Genomic DNA, 20,866 nt, shown 5'->3' on the forward strand with positions numbered 1-20,866 from the left:
TGTAAAATTTTTATATAACATTAGTAGTCAATATTTCCCCTGAAACTCAGTCTCCTGCTTTATATTACATATTTCTGACACATGTATTATAAATTCAGTATATCATGTGCTTTTAGATGTATTAAGGAATCCTATCCTGAAGTAGATTCTCTATAAAGCTTTTCCATGTGACTGTAGCAGAGTTCTTACATGTTTTTATTGCATTATTTACATGTAATTCTGAAATTTTTTTCTGAATTGTTTGAAATGTTTATTGTGTATGCTATGTTTTTCTCGGTCTTATTTTTCTGACATTTGTCTTTCAACCAACAATAGATTTTTTTTTTTCTTATTCTAGATTCTGAAGAGGCTCAGTCTGTAAATCCTTCCAGTGTTGATGAAAATATTGACTCTGAGACAGAGAAAGACTCTATCATCTGTGAAAGTAAACAAGTAATTCCCAAAGCACCTCTTTCAACTGCTCTGGATGAGTATGAGTTCAAAGATGATGATGATGAAGAAATAAATAAAATGATTGATGATAGGCATATTCTTAGGAAAGAGCTCCGAAAAGAGAATGAATCTGAAGTAGAAAAGAATAGCTTATTTGCAAAACAGGATAAAGCTTTCTACCCTAAATCATTTAAAAATAAAAAACAAAAGCCATCTAGGGTTTTGTATTCAAGTTCTGAAAGTTCAGATGAAGAACTTCTACAGAACAAAAAGGTTTCTACTCCATGCTCTATACCTGAAACATCAAATTCCGACACACAGACCAAAAAGGAATATGGAGTTTCAAATGAGCACAAACAGAAAGGTAAAGTTAAAAGAAAATTAAAGAACCAGAACAAAAATAAAGAGAACCAAGAGCTGAAGCAAGAAAAAGAGGGGAAAGAAAATACCAGAGCAACAAATTTGACAATTGCTACAGTAGATTGTTCAGAAAAGACAAGAGAGGAGGGGAATTTTCGGAAATCTTTTAGCCCTAAAGATGATACTTCATTACATTTATTTCATATTTCCAGTGGTAAATCTCCCAAACATTCTTGTGGACTAAGTGAAAAGCAGTCAACACCACTAAAACAAGAACACACTAAAACATGTTTATCACCAGGAAGTTCTGAAATGTCATTACAGCCTGATCTTGTTCGATATGATAATACAGAATCGGAATTCTTGCCAGAAAGTTCAAGTGTAAAATCTTGTAAGCATAAGGAAAAAAACAAACATCAGAAAGATTTCCACTTAGAATTTGGTGAAAAGTCAAATGCTAAAATAAAGGATGAAGACCATAGTTCAACATTTGAAAACTCAGATTGTACACTGAAAAAAATGGACAAAGAAGGTAAAACATTAAAAAAGCATAAATTGAAACATAAAGAGAGGGAAAAAGAAAAACATAAAAAGGAAATTGAAGGTGAAAAAGAAAAATACAAAAATAGGGACGGGGTTAAAGAGCTACAGCGGAGTGTTGAATTTGATAGAGAATTTTGGAAAGAGAATTTTTTTAAAAGTGATGAAACTGAAGATATATTTTTGAGTATAGAACATGACCCCCTAACAGAAAAAAAATCAAAATTGGAAAAAAATATAAAAGATGATAAATCAACCAAGGAAAAGCATGTCTCAAAAGAGAGGAACTTTAAAGAAGAACGAGAAAAGATTAAAAAGGAAAGTGAGAAATCATGTAAGGAGGAAAAAATAAAAGATTTAAAAGAAGAAAGAGAGAATATACCTATAGGTAAAGAAACAGAATTTAGTTCTTTAGGTATAAGTGCCATTGAGGAATCTATAGGGTTACATTCAATGGAAAAGGAAATAGAAATTGAAAAACAAGAAAAGCACATAAAAGAAAGTAAGGAAAAATCTGACAAACGATTTCAAAGTAAAGAAAAGGACATTGAGAAAGCTGAAAGAAGAAATTCTGAAAAAGAGAAGAAAATAAAACATGAGCATAAGTCAGACAAAGACAGATTAGATCTTAGTGAATGTGTTGACAGAATAAAAGACAGAGACAAACTATATTCACATCATACAGAGAAATGTCATAAAGAAGGCGAGAAGATAAAAAATATTACTATTAAAAAACCTGATGACAAAGAGAAAAGTAGAGAAAAAACAGACAGGAGACATGACAAAGACAAACCTGAAAAAGAGAGGCACCTAGCAGAAATCAAAGAAAAGCACATGATGGAGAAGAAAAGCAAGCAGTCAGATAATAGTGACTACACCAAATCAGAAAAAAGCAAAAATAAAGACAGGGAGGTAGATAAAAAGGAAAAATCTAGAGATAAAGAAAGTGTAAATATAAGTAATTCCAAACACTTTCAGGAAGAGAAGAGGTCAAGTATAGCAGACAGTAGTAAAGCACAACAGGAAAAAACATCCCTTAAGGAAAAAACAAAAGATGAACCTTTCAAAACTGATGGAAAGGAAAAAGATAAAAAAGATAAAGACATAGACAGATACAAAGAAAGAGATAAACATAAGGATAAAATTCAACTGAATAGTTTATTCAAACTAAAATCTGAAGCAGATAAGCCCAAACCTAAGTTATCACCAGCATCAAAAGATACTCGACCTAAAGAAAAGAGGTTGGTGAATGATGATTTAATGCAGACAAGTTTTGAACGAATGCTAAGTCTTAAAGACCTAGAAATAGAGCAGTGGCACAAAAAACATAAGGAAAAAATAAAGCAAAAAGAAAAGGAACGGTTGAGAAATCGTAACTGTTTAGAACTTAAAGTAAAAGATAAAGAAAAAACAAAGCATACACTAGCTGAGTCCAAAAATAAAGCGCTAACTAGGTCAAAGAGTTCAGAGTTGACTGAGCCTTATACCAAGGAGAAACAGTCTAAAGATGCTGTAAGTAACAGATCGCAATCTGTTGACACCAAAAATATAATGAATTTAGGGAAGTCATCTTTTGTCTCAGATAATAGCTTAAACAGATCTCCTAGATCAGAGAATGAAAAGCCAGGTCTCAGCTCCAGATCTGTATCCATGATTTCTGTTGCTAGTTCAGAAGACTCCTGTCATACTACAGTAACCACCCCAAGACCTCCAGTTGAGTATGACTCTGACTTTTTGTTAGAGGGTTCAGATTCCCAAATGTCCTTTTCCCAGTCACCTTTTCTGCCAATTGCCAAATCTCCTGCACTTCATGAAAAGGACTTCGATAGCCTAGCTGAACTGCCAGAGCGGATTAAACCACCATATACAAGCAGACTTCCAACATCCCATCTCCGATCATCTTCTGTAGAAGATGTTAAACTTGTTATAAATGAGGGGAGAGCAGCTGTAGAAGTTCGAAGATGTAGCATGCCATCTGTCATTTGTGAACATACAAAACAATTCCCAACAACATCAGAAGAAAGCAATCAAGGTGGCTTAACTGTGCCAAGAGATATTTGCCCTTCTCCCAAATCTGAGGTATCCTCAAATGTGCCTGAAAGAGAACTTTCAAATGTATCAAACATACATTCCAGTTTTGCCACCTCTCCAACTAGATCTATAAACAGCAAATATATTTCAGCTGATATAAATGTTATCAAGAGTTCTGCTCCAGTGGGCACTTCAATGGACAGTCCTGTTCATTTAGAGCCATCTAATCAGGTTGGTGTGATCCAAAATAAATCATGGGAGATACATGTAGATAGACTGGACTCATTAAGCACCAGTGACTTCATCGGCCCAAATTCTAGTACTTCCGGTCAAGATTCTTCTGTTCAGGTTTTTTGTAATTCTGAAAACAAAATACAGAAAGAACAGAATACTGACTTTTTATGCCTGCACCAGACTGAACTGCCAGTAAACTCTTGTGCTCAGGATGCAGCATCCTTTCTACCTTCACAGCAACCAGGCTCTTTCCACAGCCAATCACTTTCAGATACTGAATCAATTTCTAAACATATGTCTTCATCATATGCTGCCAATCAAGATCCAGGTATTTTACAACATAAAAATGCAGTTCAGATTATCAGTACTGTTTTAGATACTGATAATGAATCTACAAAAGATACGGAGAATACTTTTGCCCTAACAGATGTTCAAAAGACAGATACCTTTGTTCCAGTGTACTCTGAAAACTCTGTTCAAGAAGTAACACCAAATTTTGAGAAGGCTAATACTTTGCCTATATTACCATTAGAGAAGGACTTTAATGGAAGTGATTCCTCTTCCCAGCTAAATATACATTATGCATTTAGCAAACATATATATAAGTCTTCCAATAGCCATGAAGTTGAAAATAGCACTTCTGATATTCAGGTTATTTCACACGAAAAAGAAAGCAAGCTGGAAAGTTTGGTTTTAACTCATTTGAATGATAAGTGTGATTCTGATTTATGTGAAATTCATGCAGGAATGCCAAAAGGAAACCTAAATGAACAAGATAATCCAAAGCTTTGTCTTGAAAGTGAAAAGTGTTTGCTTTCCATCGAAGAGGAAGAATCACAACAAAGCACTTTATCATGTCTGGAAAACCATTCACAGCAACCAGCTCAACCAGAAATGCATAAATATGGGCAGTTAGTTAAAGTAGAATTAGAAGAAAATGCTGAAGATGATAAAACTGAAAACCAAATTCCTCAGAGGATGACTAGAAACAAAGCAAATACAGTGGCTAATCAAAGCAAACAGATTTTTGCTAGTTGTACAATATTACCAGAAAAAGACAGTGAATCTTCATCTCCTAGAGGAAGAATAAGATTAACTGAAGAAGATGATCCTCAAGTTCACCACCCACGGAAAAGGAAAGTGTCACGTGTACCTCAGCCTGTGCAAGTGAGTCCCTCTTTACTACAAGCAAAAGAGAAAACTCAGCAGTCTCTGGCAGCCATTGTAGATTCTCTGAAGCTAGATGAGATTCAGCCATACAGTTCAGAGAGAGCAAATCCATATTTTGAGTATTTGCACATAAGAAAAAAAATTGAAGAAAAGCGCAAATTGTTATGTAGTGTTATTCCTCAAGCACCTCAGTATTATGATGAATATGTGACATTTAATGGATCATATCTCTTGGATGGAAATCCCTTAAGCAAGATTTGCATTCCCACAGTAAGTAAGATTACTTGATATACATCTGCAATGCTGTACAATAGAAATAATAATGCAAGTCACATGGAGTTTTAAATTTTCTGGTAGCCTCATTTTAAAATGTAAAAATAAACTGGTAAATTAATTTTAATATTTAACCAGCTATATACATATTTCAAAATATAATCAATATGGACAAGTTATCATTGAGACAATCGATATTCTTTTTTTGTTATACTAAGTATTTGAAATCTGGTGTGCTGGTGTATCTACAGTACATCTCAATTTAAACTGCCCACATTTCAGTAAGTGGTCAGTAGCCATATGTGGTTAGTGGCTTGCAACTGCCAGATCCATTGGCCTCTTTCTTTTTCTTTCTACTTGACCAACACTGAGCTACAGTATTTTGTTTCTTATTACCTGCTTTTCTTTCCCAAAGATATGTTTTTATTGCTTTAAAGGGTAATTCCTTTATATGTGCTTTTGATTCCATTCAGTCCACTCTTCTCTGGAACCTTCCTCTATTACAATATTTCTCACTAGTATATTTTTCAATTTTCCTTCTACATTGGCCTATATCCCCCCATTTCAAACATATTTGAGTCCCCTTCATCCAAGGGAGAAAAAGTTACACCTTGGTAACTCTGCCAGGTTGTCAAGCTCGCCCTCTCTGTCCTTTATTGCTGCACTCTTGGAGAGTAGTCTGTGCCTCATGTGTCCTCTGCATCACTTCCTGTTCCCCCTTGACTATTAGGTATTGGCAGAGGTCACCAGTGAGCTTGCAACTGCCAGATCCATTGGCCTCTTTCTTTTTCTTTCTACTTGACTTCAATTATTGACATTGTGACCATCTTGGTCTAAATCAAATTCTCCCTCTCCCACTCCCATCCTGGTTTTTTGGTGGCACTCTTTTCTAATTCCCTTGCCCCACTGATGAATCCTTTCTCTCTTTTAATGTCTCCTCTACCCACCCTTTAAACATCAGAGTTCTCTAGGAATCAATTATTTTGTCAGCTTTTTGCCAGTGTGGTCTTACATATTGCTATGGTTTCAGTAATATTTCATGTGCCAGTTAGTCCCAAAAAATTATTATTTAGCTACATATCATTTTTGTTGACCTCCGGAATCAAATATAGGTGCCTCCAGGCATCCTTACCTAAATGACTTTCCGATACCTGTCATAGGAAGCTAACTTGCACATAAGCTAACTATGGAATTGTGTGCGAGAGACTTATTAGTTAGTCCTATCAAGAACAATACCTATAAGTGTGTGAGGGAAGCCAAATTGGGCAGAGCAAGAAATTAAACTGAAATGCAGTTGCAACAGTGACCTCAGCTGAAACCACAAGAGCTCTACAGGGATGGCCTTCCTGATAAGTAGCCTGCACTCAGAGAAGAAACATAACCTTGGCCAGGCCAACTCACTTCCCTGAAAGGTAATTCTTACAGAGGTACTCCAGTGAGAGCTGTCAGCCAACACTCCTAGATGCTGGGGGATGAGTGTCTTATTGCTGAAGCAGGCGGAAGGGGAAGATTTAACCATGCACCATGGCATTCACTCTGACCTCATACTTTACATAGACTATAAGGAATGATTTCTCTCTCCCTCAAAAACACATCTTTATCCATTAGTGATGATACCATAGTAGAAACCTACCAGTCACCAAATTCTAACCATTCTACCTTAGGACTTTCTGCAGAATCTATACCTTCTTCTACCACTGCCCTGGCTTAGGGCGCTCATCATTATCTGTCATTTAGAACATTACAAGAATTTTTTCACCTTTTTTTTTTTTTTTTTTTTTTTTTTTTTGTGAGAGAAACATTGATGTGAAAAAGGAACATCTATCAATTGGTTGCCTCCTGCATTCTCCCTGACTGGGGATTGAACCCACTACTTTCTAGTGTATGGGACAACTCTCCAACCAGCCGAGCCACACCGGCCAGAACTTTTTACTACTTTTTTCTCTTCATGTCTTTCTGCTGGAGCATTTTCTTTTGTTAAATTTATATTTCTTTAAAAAAAAATAGAAAGCTATTTTTTTATGTAAAGATCTCAGCTGTGATTAGCTGACTTCCCGTCTTCTACAGCTTAAAATCCATATCTAAGTATACCACAACCATTCATTTCATATTCTGACCCCAATCTACCCATCTGGCTTCATTTTCTTACTGCTACTTCCAAACTCACCCACTACATCAGCCAGTCTGAACTCTTCTATGGAAATCTCTTGTTCATTAGTTTTGGTAGTTTGGCAGTGTTCTCCCTGCCTGAAATGTTGCTCTCTTCAGGTCCCCTTTGTTAAGCCCCTTTCATGCCTTTGTTCTAAGCTGTGATGTCACCCCTATATGAAATCTAGTCAAGGCAGAATTGCTTCTGTCTTCCTTATACTTCCCCTATAATATTGTAGGTAACTGTTTAGGTGTCTGTCTCTGTCTCTCAGTGATAATTTTATTAAGGGCTAGGGCACTATCTCTTGTAGAATAGTTCCAAGTTTATCTTCAGCCATGAATACACTACTGATTTATATAACCATGTTTCTAGCTGCTTCTAGACAGCTGAATGCCCCACACTATCCTTAAAATCAGTATATCTAGCCCTATATCTAGTGTTTCTTGGTGGTTAGAGCATCAGCCCACACACCAAAGAGTTGCGGGTTCGATTCCCAGTCAAGGGCACATTCCTGAATTGCAGATTGGATCCCTAGCCCTGGTCAGGGGGTGTGCAGGAGGCAATCAATTGTGGTGTTTCTTTCACATTGATGTTTCTCTCTCTCTCTCTCTCTCTCTCTCTCTCTCTCTCTCTCTCTCTCTCTCTCGACACTCCTCTCTTCCTCTCTAAAACAAAAATATAAATGGAGCCAAAACCGGTTTGGCTCAGTGGATAGAGCGTCGGCCTGCGGACTGAAGGGTCCCGGGTTCGATTCCGGTCAAGGGCATGTACCTGGGTTGCGGGCACATCCCCAGTGGGAGGTGTGCAGGAGGCGGCTGATCGATGTTTCTCTCTCATCGATGTTTCTAACTCTCTATCTCTCTCCCTTCCTCTCTGTAAAAAATCAATAAAATATATTTAAAAAAATATATATAAATGGAAAAAAAAATCCTTGGAATGATTAACAAAAAAAGAAATCATATCTAATACCTAACTTGTCTTATCTCAGAAGTGCTCAGTGGAACATATTTTAAGAAAAGCTGGTTTACACACTAGACTACAATCTTTATTACTTTGCCCCTGCTGATCTCTCTATCCTCATATCCATCATTCTTTCCTTCCTGTTATGTTCCTGGGACTCAAGCCTGCTTATAATTGCCTCCAAGCTCCATACTGTTTGTTTCATGCATTTGATTATACCATCCTCTCTTCTGGGAATTACCTCCCTCTTTTCTTTCTCTTTCCTTTTTCCTCACAACTCATTTCTCTTAACTCTTCTTTTAGGTTAAGGCTCACGCATTACCCTCTGAAAGAAGCTTTCTCTGACACTCCAGCCTCAAAGGAATAGATACTTTTCCTCTGTGTTGCTTGAAAGAGGCCTGCATGATTGCAAACTACAATAGCACCAAACACTCCACTTAACTCTTCTTGTTATAAATTTAAAGTTTACAGAACATAGAAATCAAGCAAATGTATCATTGCAATTAGAGGCCAGCTCATTGAAAAATGATCAGCCCCCAAAAGTTATGTCTTGTATTTTCCATATTGATTCTACTAATTGAATCCGTATGATATTTAACAGGTTTTTCAGTCTTCCATAATTCCTGTAAACTGTTTACTGATTATAGAGTCTTGATTAGATCCAGGTTTGATTCTTTGGCAAGAGCTTTTCATATATGGTGTTGTATAATTCCTGTTGAACATCATGAAACACACTATCTGTTTCTCTTAACCTTCAGAAAAGTCAAAAGAGTCAACTAAGTTAGTATACTGTGCCAAATATACTGAGCTATCCTACTTTGTCCTAATAATGCTGACAATATTATAAGCTGGGATGAGAGGAGGAAATATAGATTCTTTAAGGCAGCAGTTGCCAACCAGTGGTCTGAAAGTTTGGTGACCCCTGCTCTAAGGTATCTAGTGGAAGAATATTTAGGGTTTCAAACAGGTGAAATTGAAAAGTAATTGTATAATTGTTACTATATTATTTAATTCAGAGAACATCTGAATTTATATCTTCATTTTAAGTTATCTACTAACAGGTTTTAATTTTATAAGTGTAGCCCATTATTATAAATAAAACCTAATACTTTTAACTGTTGCATTTTTAAAATTAGATTACACCACCCCCTTCACTGTCAGATCCGCTCAAAGAGCTGTTTCGGCAACAGGAAGTTGTAAGGATGAAACTACGTTTGCAACACAGCATTGAGAGGGTAAGAGATGTTTACATTTATGCTAAGAAATAACTTTTAACAATATATTACAATGGCCTACAGTTTTTTATTAGTGAATTTTTCTTATTTAGGTCCATTTTGAGATATGGTTTGTTACCTTGTGCATATCTGATTAGATGGAGAATTTGTAAGCCTGTTTTAGGGTAGTTGCTCCCATGTTACAATTTATGTTCAGTATATTTTCAATTTATAAAACTTTCTAATAATTTTCTCTTTTAAAAAAAATACTTTTACTGATTTTGGAGAGGGAGAGAGAGAGAGAGAGAAATATCAATGATGAGAAAGAATCATTGATTGGCTGCCTTCTGCAAGCCCCACACTGGGGATTGAGCCCATAACCCGGGCATGTGCGCTGAATGGAAATTGAACCATGACCTCCTGGTTTGCTCAACCACTGAGCCACACCAGCCAGGCTAATTTTCTTATTGAATTTGCAGAACTATAACAGTGAATTCCTAGTTGGACATTTGGATTTCCACATTTTAGAACTGTTGCTTGGTATCAGTTAGTTTAGTGCAAAATACTTACAGAGGCTGTGCTTATTGATCCTTACTTTAGTATTTCAGTTTCTAGTGGTTAGTCTTGGCATGAAATGACAGGGGGGAAAACCTATATAATTATTTATAAAAATCATAAAAGGCCCTGGTCGGTGTGGTTCAGTTTGTTGGAGCATCGTCCCATGCACCAGAAGGTCACAGGTTCAAACCCAGTTAAGGGGAGAGTACTGAGCTGGGGTTAGGGAGGTGTAGCCAATTGATGTGTCTGTTTCACATTGCTATTTCTCTCTCACACACACCCTCCCTTTCTGAAATAAAAAAACACCTTCTTAATCTTTTGGGATGGTCAGGGGCTTCTGCAAATGTGATATAACATAGTTATATACAAACAAAACCTTGTCTACAAGCCTTTGATTCATACATGATTAATTCCTGAGGGTAGAGCTTAATCTTTTTTGTGCCATGGACCCCTATAACAATCTGGTAAATATAAGACCTTTTCTCAGAATAATGTTTTTGTGGGGGGTTTTTTCAGAATAATGTTTTAAAATTAATAAATTGATAGTATTACAGTGAGAACAAATAAAAGAAGGAAGCACTGATACAGAACTTTGAATGCATGACCCATGTCATTGAGCAGTAAGTTAGATCATATAACACATATGTCAATAGTTGTTTTAACTGTCACGCACCTACTACAGAAGCCATTCTTTTTACAGACAGTTAATAATTGTCATTTGAACTGTGCAACTTGCAGAATCTTGATAGTGAAAATGACTCTTTCTCCTTCGTATTGACCATCACACACTTTAGAATTGCATAATACTACCAAGCAATTTAAATGTCTGACCAATATGAAGACAAACAGCTTTATCATTTGTTGACTGAATAAACTACTGGCTACAGAATTGCTTGATAGTTGGCCGCTGTGTTGCACAATTTACACAGAAAGCTGCTGTCATGTGTCATGAAGTTGCAGGTCTAATAACTATAGAATTTCAAAGAAGTGAGTATAAAAATATGGGGGCAAGATCTGCAACAACTGTAATATGAATTGAAAATATTTGTGATTTTTCTGTTGGGTTTTGTTTTTGTTCTTAATCCTCACCCAAGGATATTTTTTTCCTTTGATTTTTTTAGAAAGTGGAGGGGAGGGAGAAGAGAGAGAGATAGAGAAAGAAACATCAATTGGTTGCCTCTGTCATACACCCTAAGCAGGGATCAAATCTGCAACCCAGGTATGTGCCCTTGACTGGGAATTGGACCCACAATCCTTCGGTATGCAAGCTGATACTCTAACCACCGCACAGGGCTAGAATGGCTGTAATTTTAAAAGACAGATAGTGAGTATTGGCAAGGATGTGAAAAAATTGGAACCTTCATACATTGGTGGGGGAATATAAAATGGTACAACTGCTATTTAAGACAGTGTGGTAGTTCCTCGACAAGTTAAACATAGAATTACTATGTGACCTAGCAGTTCTCTTATTTACCCAAGAGAAATAAAAACATACATTGAAACAAAAACTTAAGCATGAAATATTCATAGCAGCATAATTCATGATAGCCCAATGCTGGAACCCACCCAAAAGTTCGACAACTGATAAATGGATGAATAAAATGTGGTATATTCATACAATGGAATATTATTCAGCCGTAAAAAGGAACAATGTACTAATTAACACATGGTATGACATAGGTGAATCTTGAAAACATGTGACATGAAAGAAGCCAGTTACAAAAGATCACATATTATATGATTCCATTTATATAAAGTGTTCAGAATAGATCAAATTCATAAAAGCGAGAAACCAAGATGGCGGCATAGGTAAACACCTGAAATTGCTGCCTCACACAACCACTTCAAAACTACAATGAAAAGACAAAATGGACATCATCCAGAACCACAGGAAGGCTGGCTGAGTGGAAATTCTACAACTAGAAGGAAAGAGAAAAGAACACTGAGACTCAGAGGAGGTGCAGAAGTAAAGTACAGAGGTACGGAGGCACACATGGAAAGGGCTGGCAACTGAGGACACAATTGTCTTTTTCAATGGGGAGGGAAGAGGAGAAAACCAAGATGGCGGCATAGGTAAACACCGGAGTTAGCTGCCTCAAACAACCACTTCACAAATACAACTGAAAGACGGAACGAACATCGCCCAGAACCACAGGAAGACTGGCTGAGGGGAAATTCTTCAACTAGAAGGAAAGAGAACAGCATACGAGACTCAGAGGAGGCGCAGTGCGGAAAATACAAAGGTGCAGAGGTACGCGCGGAGTGGGCTGGTAGCTGAGGGCGCGGTTGTCGTTTTCATTGTCGTTTTCAATTGGGAGGGAGTCTCAGATTCTGAGGTCCAGTTCTGGGCGAGTCTCTAGGGACCCAGACTCAAACGGGAGAAGCGGGACTGTCTGGCATCGGTCAGAACGCGAGGGCAGCTTTCTCTCCGAGGTTTGCAGCGGTTGCTGGGACTCTGAGAGGCAGAGCCTCTGGGGACGGGACTGAGAGCAGCCATAACTGCTCCCTCCACCCACCCTGTTGATCCTGTGCGACCCGCCCCGCCTAAGCCCTGCACAGAGCCATTTGCCGGATAGCCTCAGGCAAAGGCTAGATTAGCACCTCCCCAGAGGACAAAAGCTCTCCCACTGCAGACACAGCTGATTCTCACAGCCAGTTGGCCTGGAGGTCAAATCCCCCCAGTATTAACTACAACAATCAAGGCTTAACTACAACAAGACTGCGCACAAAGACCACTAGGGGGTGCACCAAGAAAGCATAAAAAAAATGCGGAGACAAAGAAACAGGACAAAATTGTCCATGGAAGATATAGAGTTCAGAACCACACTTTTAAGGTCTCTCAAGAACTGCCTAGAAGCCGCCGATAGAGTTATTGAGATCCTCAAGAAATCTAATGAGACCCTTGATGTTATGATAAAGAACCAAATAGAAATTAAGCATACACTGACTGAAATAAAGAATACTATACAAACTCCCAACAGCAGACCAGAGGAGTGCAAGAATCAAGTCAAAGATTTGAAATGCGAAGAAGCAAAAAACACCCAGCTGGGAAAGCAAAATGAAAAAAGAATCCGAAAATACGAAGATAGTGTAAGGAGCCTCTGGGACAGCTTCAAGCGTACCAACATCAGAATTATAGGGGTGCCGGAAGATGAGAGAGACCAAGATATTGAAAACCTATTTGAAGAAATAATGACAGAAAACTTCCCCTCTCTGGTGAAAGAAATAGACTTACAAGTCCAGGAAGCGCGGAGAACCCCAAACAAAAGGAATCCAAAGAGGACCACACCAAGACACATCATAATTAAAAAGCCAAGAGCAAAAGACAAAGAGAGAATCTTAAAAGCAGCAAGAGAAAGAAACTCAGTTACCTACAAGGGAATACCCATACAACTGTCAGCGGATTTCTCAACAGAAACTTTGCAGGCCAGAAGGGAGTGGCAAGAAATATTCAAAGTGATGAATGCCAAGAACCTACAACCAAGATTACTTTATCCAGCAAAGCTATCATTCAGAATTGAAGGTCAGATAAAGAGTTTCACAGATAAGGAAAAGCTAAAGGAGTTCATCACCACCAAACCAGTATTATATGAAATGCTGAAAGGTATTCTTTAAGAAGAGGAAGAAGAAGAAAAAGGTAAAGATACTAATTAAGAACAACAAATATGCATCTATCAACAAGTGAATCTAAGAATCAAGTGAATAAATAATCTGATGAACAGAATGAACTGGTGATTATAATAGAATCAGGGGCATAGAAAGGGAATGGACTCACTATTCTTGGTGGGGAAAGGGGTGTGGGGGATGCGGGAAGAGACTGGACAAAAATTGTGCACCTAGGGATGAGGACAATGGGGGCGGGGGGGTAAGGGCAGAGGGTGGGGTGAGAACTGGGTGGAGGGGAGCTATGGGGGGAAAAAAGAGGAACAAATGTAATAATCTGAACAATAAAGATTTACTAAAATAAAAAAAATTTTAAAAAAACCTCAGAAATTGAAAAAAAAAAGAAAGAAATTAGAGCCACTCGGTTTAAAGAAAGAAAAAAAAAATCGGGAGGGAGACACAAGCTCCCAACTGCTCTGAACTCCAGTTCCAGGCGAGTCTCTGGGGACCCAGACTCATATGGGGAGAAACTGGACTGTCTGGCATTGGGTGGAACTCGGGGGCAGCTTTCTCTCAGAGGTGCTTGCAGCAATTACCATGGGACACTGAGACCCAGGGCCTCTTAGGGTAGAATTGAGGATCAGCCATAGCTATTTGCTCTGCCCTGTTGATTCCCTGAGACCCGCCCACCCAAGCTGTGCACAGAGGCTTTTGCATATGAATGGGCTGGCCCTTTGCAATCTAAAATTACCTAACAAACTGCAGCTGGGTCAGAGAGACCTAGAACATCCAAAAGACGGCCCAAGGCCCCACAGCAGCTTGCATTGCTTCACAGCTGGCCCTCATCTGGGCACCTCCAAACCCCAAACAAAGAAGGGGAATCTGAAGATCTCTCCGTAGCTCCTGCTAGGTAGCCTCAGGCAGAGGCTAAATTAGCACATCTTTAGAGATCCAAGAGCCAGTGTACCCAGTGGTCAGAGTGGGACCATCCAGATTACAACTCCTCAGATCCATAAGGGACACACTCAGGGGGCAGACTCAAGTGAGCACCAAAGCCCCACTGAAGCAAGTCTTGCCCCAGAAGGGTGTCTCCAGCACATAAGTTCTCCCACCATAGACACAGCTGATTCTCACAGCCAATTGGCCTAGAGGTCAATTCCTCCCAGTGATACCAACAACAATCAAGGCTTAACTACAACAAGACTGTGCACACAGCCCACAAAGGGGTGCACCAAGAGTGTCCACCTCAGGTAATTGGGGAGGCTGAGCCACTGGGCCCTATAGGACACCTAGCACACAAAGCCACTCTTATCAACACAGGGAAGCAGCCAAAATGCGGAGACAGAGAAACAGGTCACAAATGACAGAAATGGAGGAAAGCAAACTACTGGATATAGAGTTCAAAACCACGGTTATAAGGTTTTTCAAGAATTTTCTAGAAACTTCCGATAAATTTAGTGAGACCCTCGAGGATATGAAAAAGGACCAACTAGAAATTAAGCATACACTGACTGAAATAAAGAATACTATACAGAGATCCAACAGCAGACTAGAGGATCGCTAGAATCAAGTCAAAGATTTGATATACAAAGAAGCAAAAAACACCCAACTAGAAAAACAGAAAAAAGAATCCAAAAATATGAAGATAGTGTAAGGAGCCTCTGGGACAGCTTCAAGTGTACCAACATCCAAATTATGGGGGTGCCAGAAGAAGAGAGAGAGCAAGATATTGAAAACCTATTTGAAGAAATTACAGAAAACATCCCATACCTGGTGAAAGAAATAGACTTACAAGTCCAGGAAGCTCAGAGAACCCCAAACAAAAGGAATCCAAAGAGGACCACACCAAGACACATCATCATTAAAATGCCAAGAGCAAAAGACAGAGAATCTTAAAAGCAGCAAGAGAAAAACAGTTAGTTACCTACAAGGGAGTACCCATACGATTGTCAGCTGATTTCTCAACCGAAACTATGCATGCCAGAAGGGAGTGGCAAGAAATATTCAAAGTGATGAATGCCAAGAACCTACAACCAAGATTACTTTATCCAGCAAAGCTATCATTCAGAATTGAAGGTCAGATAAAGAGTTTCACAGATAAGAAAAAGCTGAAGGAATTCCGCACCACCAAACCAGTATTATATGAAATGCTGAAAGGTATTCTTTAAGAAGAGGAAGGAGCCGAAACCGGTTTGGCTCAGCGGATAGAGCGTCGGCTTGCGGACTGAAGGGTCCCAGGTTGGATTCCGGTCAAGGGCATGTACCTGGGTTGCGGGCACATCCCCAGTGGGAGATGTGCAGGAGGCAGCTGATCGATGTTTCTCTCTCATCAATGTTTCTAGCTCTCTATCTCTCTCCCTTCCTCTCTGTGAAAAATCAATAAAATATATTTAAAAATAAATAAATAAATAAAAATAAAAATAAAGTGAATAAAAAATCTGATGAACAGAATAAATAAACTGGTGAATATGATAGAATCAGGGGCATAGAAAGGGAGTGGACTGACAATTCCCAGGGTGAAGGGAGTAGGGGGAGTGTGGGAAGAGATTGGACAAAAATCGTACACAGATGGATGAGGACATTGCGGTGGGAGGAGTAAGGGCAGAGAGTGGAGTGGGAACTGGGTGGAAAGGAGCTATGGAGGGGGAAAAAAAGGAACAACTGTATTAATCTGAACAATAAAGATTTCTTTTTAAAAATTTCATAAAAGCAAAAATAGAGTTAGTTGCCAGGGAAAGAGGGTAAATGGGTAGTAGCTTTGCTGATGGGTATGGGCTTCTTTTTGGAGTGATGAAAATGATCTGGAATTAGTGCTGATGATTAAACATCTTGTGAATAAACTAAAAGTCACCATTGTACACTGTACAAGATCATTTTTAAAAAGAGACTGCCAGTTTTAAAAAAAGAAAGTTTACTTACACTTTTCGAACACTAGTTCTCAAATTTCTCAAGCTTACTATAAAGAAAAAACTACTCTGAGATTAAAGTTCTTTAGCATATTTTAAATGTTTTATATTTTATTTAAAAACAAGTAGTTAAAGAATTATTATTTTTTTTAAATTCTTTGTTCAACTAGGAAAAACTCATTGTATCCAATGAACAGGAAGTTCTACGAGTTCATTACAGAGCTGCAAGAACACTGGCAAATCAAACACTGCCATTTAGTGCGTGCACTGTTTTACTGGATGCAGAAGTCTACAGTGTGCCACTGGATGCTCAGGTACAGTGCTCACTGAAACAGTTAGAATGTTCTTAATACAACTTGGGGTTTTTTGTAATGTATTTCCATTGAAGAAATTTGAATTCAACAATCAGTAAAGCTCAAATGAGAAAAACATTTTCTAAAGTCCTCTAATACACCAGTCGCCAACATTTCGGACCTCTCAGACCACCAGTGGTCCACAGAACCACTGGTTGGCGACTGCTGCTCCAAAGATTTCCTTAAACCAGCAGTCGCCAACCTTTCAGACCTCATGGACCACCAGTGGTGACCACTGCTCTAATATAATACCATGTCTAATAATGTTTATAGCATAAAAGTTTATCCTATATAATAAAAGGCCAATATGGAAATGGTATAGAAAGGGAGTGGACTGACAATTCTCAGTTCGATTGCTTGCTGTGATGTGCCCTGACTACCAGGGGACGGCGTGGAACATGGTGGGCAACCAGCGGCGGTGGTGGGGCGCTGAGGGAGCAAGGGAAGGAGGAGGCGGGGAAGCTGATCAGCCTTGATCGTTGGCCAGGCCTAGGGACCCTACCTGAGCATAAATTTCGTGCACCGGGCCTCTAGTGTATTATATATACTAGAGGGGGTTCCCTCAGCCCAGCCTACACCCTCTCGCAGTCCGGGAGCCCTTGGAGGATGTCCCCACAGGAAGCAGGCCTAAACCAGCAGTCGGACAACCTCAGCACTGCCGTGAGGCAGGAGAGGCTCCTACCACTGCTCCTGCGCTCATCAGCTGTGAGCTTGGCGTCTGGCTGAGTGGCGCTCCCCCTGTGGGAGCACACTGACCACCAGGGGGCAGCTCCTGCATTGAGCGTCTGCCCCAGGTGGTCAGTGCACATCATAGTGACCGGTCGTTCTGCCATTTGGTCAATTTGCATATTAGCCTTTTATTATATAGGATATAGGGATGGGCAAAAGTAGGTTTACAGTGGTTCATATGGAAAAATGTAATCTATAATAATAAAAACATAATATGCTAATTAGACCGTACAGCGCAACGACTGTCAGATTACCATCCGGGACCACTCTATGACACCAACTGGCACCAGGCCAGCCAAGGCGGGTGTGATGCAATTGGTCATAGGCCCAGCCATCGCCTCACCCCACAATCGCTCCAAAGAGGGAGGCCCAGGCCACTGACCAGCTGCAGCGGGTGGGTGGGTCCCTCTGCAAGGAAAGCTGGTTCCTGGGTGCCTGCCAGTGGCTGGAGGGAAGCCCAGGTCCTGGGTGCCAGAGGGAAGCCAGTGCTGGCAGCTGGGGAAGGAAGGCCTACACTTGCATGAATTTCGTGCATTGGGCCTCTAGTACAATAATAAGTAATAATACAAGAATAAACTGTTCCATGTACTCAACAACTCTAAACCTTCTTTTGTCCACCCCATATATAAGGATATACATATATCCTATCTAATAAAAATGGAATATGCAAATTGACTATCACACATCACAAAGATGGTAGCACCCATAGCCACAAGATGGTGGCACCCAGTCCCCTCAGCCCTGCTGGAATCCCCCAGTCCTTTCAGCTCAACTGGAGGAAGGGGCGGCAGGCGCACAGTGCGGCTCAGCCCCCCAGCCGGCCAGGGCCAGCTCAAGGTGCAGGCAAGCCTCAGATGTCAGCCAGGTAACCAGGACCAGCCGAGGCTCAGGTAACCAGGGCCAGCCGAGTCTTGCACTGCCAGCAGTGGCAGCAGCAGAGGTGTGATGGGGGCATCGCCTTCCCCTGATGGCCGGGTTGCCTCCCGCCCCTGAGGGCTCCCAGACTGTGAGCAGGCTGGGTTGAGGGAACCTCTCCAGTGCATGAATTTTCATACACCAGGCCTCTAGTGTATGTATGTGTTTGTGTGTGTATGTCATAAACCTTTATACCATAAAAGTAGATAATTACAAAACAAATATGTGTTTAGGATAGTGTCCCTATAGGTAATTTATAATTTGGTTCTAAAGTGGATACTTATACATTCAGTCTGGCCTTCAAGCAGCTGGAAAGATACTCTAAGTTGGAAAACAGTACAGGCAGACCGAACCTCTAAGTTGCGACAGTGTTATAATAGGGCCAGGTTTTGTTTTGATCTTGGATGTCTTTCGAATAAATTAATACTCAGTAAGTCCTCACTTAACATAGTCAACAGGTTCTGCAACTTTAAGCAAAACAACATATAATGAAACTAGTATTACCATAGGCTCATTGATACAAACAAGGGTTAAGTTTCTATGGCATCTCATCAGCGTTAGAATGAAACACAGCACAGAACAAAATATTATTCAAAGGCCTACTATAATTGAAAAACTGTAGTTGTATCTTGAACAAAGTTTACTGCTGCATATGAATTACCTGAATTAGACATATCAGTTGTCAGTATATTTTTGTTTCATAAACCAGAATGAAATTCATGGGTCATAAGAGAATATAATGATTAAGATAAAAAGTGTAAACATGTACAATAAAATATCATAAAAAAAAAGAGAGTAGGAAATGCTGTTTTAAATTGGACAAGCTAGAAATACAAGGGATATAAAGTATATTACAGAGAAAGTTACTCATTTCTCTCTGGTTTTATTTTATTTTTTATTTTTCTCATGTGCTAAAAAGGACATTAAACAAAATAAGTAGCTTTCTAACTCTCTTTATTCAAATGAGAGCACTCAGAGGTAACAGAAACTATTATTAAAATGAATAATTGGATCGATCTTAGGAAAGAACTATTTGACCCTTTGGAAAATAGACATTTCTAGAAAGGACTTTACATAATTTTTCCAATTTTAAAGGATAGAATGAATAGTTTTAATAAAGTTAAATGAACAGTTTAGCCCTCTTGCTAAAGGCCGGGCTCTAGACCATGTGGTATCTTGATGACTTTTTAAGTTTCATGCAATTACAGAGTCATGAATCAATTTTAGAACTTTATAAATCAAGCTTTAAAGAAAGTCTCTGAGGATTTCTAGTTCAGAATGGTTAAGTAAACACATCTGTTTATTTTTTTTCCTCCCAAAACTCATTGAAATGACAAAGACATGTAAAATAGAAACAAATTCATAGGCAAACTGAAAGTAGAGATGGAAAGCCACTGGACCAGAACATTCAGACTTTTCTGCTGAAAGACAGATGAAAACATATTGATACTGAACAAATACAGCTTTATTGAGAAATCTATAACCCCAGATGGGTTATAAAGAGAATTTCAAAAATAAGTGAATTTTCCAAGTAAACCTTAAGAATAATTATAAAATCATTGAAAAGGAGGATCAGCCTTAATAGTTAAATTAAATCTGCCTAATAATTAAAAGGCAAAGTAAATTCTTATTCTTAAGGAAAACTATAGAACCTATTACCCATCATTTTACAGCTGACTTTAGAGGAGAAGGTCTGAGTAACAGGTTTGTTTCATATGAGAATAGCCTCTGAGGAGCTAAGAAAAAAAATAAATCTATCCTTCCTGAGTAAAGGCTTGGATCATTCATTAGCCTACACTCTCTTACTACACTTCTTTCTTTTCAAAATAAACTTGTAATATTAAAAAGAGATTCAACAATAAAATATAAAGTAGTCAAAACATCTTACTTGAGGACAAAGGAGGAAGTGATAATGGCTAAATATGTGAGTGTGAAGCTACCTGATGCGTGGATGTCATTTTGATAGCACTGGTAGTAATAGTAATAATTATAGCAAACTAGAGGCCCAGTGCATGACATTAGTGCACCGGGAGGGTGGGGGGATCCCTCAGCCTGGTCTGCACCCTCTCTCAGTCTGGGACCCCTCGGGGGATATCTGCCTGCTGGGGATTGGGCCTAAGCCGACAATCAGACATCCCTTTCATAGTCCAGGATCTATTGCTCCTTACTGCCCACCTGCAGCAGAGGCAAGAGAGGCTCCTGCAACCGCCACTGCACTCACCAGCCATGAGCCTGGCTTCTGGCTGAGTGGCGCTCTCCCAGTGGGAGCACACTGACCACCAGGGGGCAGCTCCTGCGTTGAGCGCCTGCCCCTTGGTGGTCAGTACATGTCATAGCGACCAGTCGTTCCACCATTCAGTTGATTTGCATATTACACTTTTATTATATAGGATGTTTATTAGATTGAGTGCTTCCAGTATGTACAAGTGTTAAGAGACT

General features: G+C 39.3%; 1 protein-coding gene across 1 annotated transcript in view; it reads left to right on the top strand.

Moving 5' to 3' along the window:
* The window catches only part of ANKRD12 (ankyrin repeat domain 12), a 108,077-nt gene that overhangs the window by 83,746 nt on the left and 3,465 nt on the right, over positions 1-20,866 (top strand). Inside the window, exons 10-12 of the mRNA XM_081096500.1 lie at positions 338-5,037; positions 9,286-9,384; positions 16,601-16,744. Of these exons, the coding sequence (XP_080952626.1) occupies positions 338-5,037; positions 9,286-9,384; positions 16,601-16,744 (4,943 nt within the window). The remainder of the gene's footprint in view (positions 1-337; positions 5,038-9,285; positions 9,385-16,600; positions 16,745-20,866) is intronic.

The sequence above is a fragment of the Myotis nattereri genome (assembly GCF_964212035.1).
Source record: "Myotis nattereri genome assembly, chromosome: 8".
In the NCBI taxonomy this organism is placed as follows: Eukaryota; Metazoa; Chordata; class Mammalia; order Chiroptera; family Vespertilionidae; genus Myotis; species Myotis nattereri.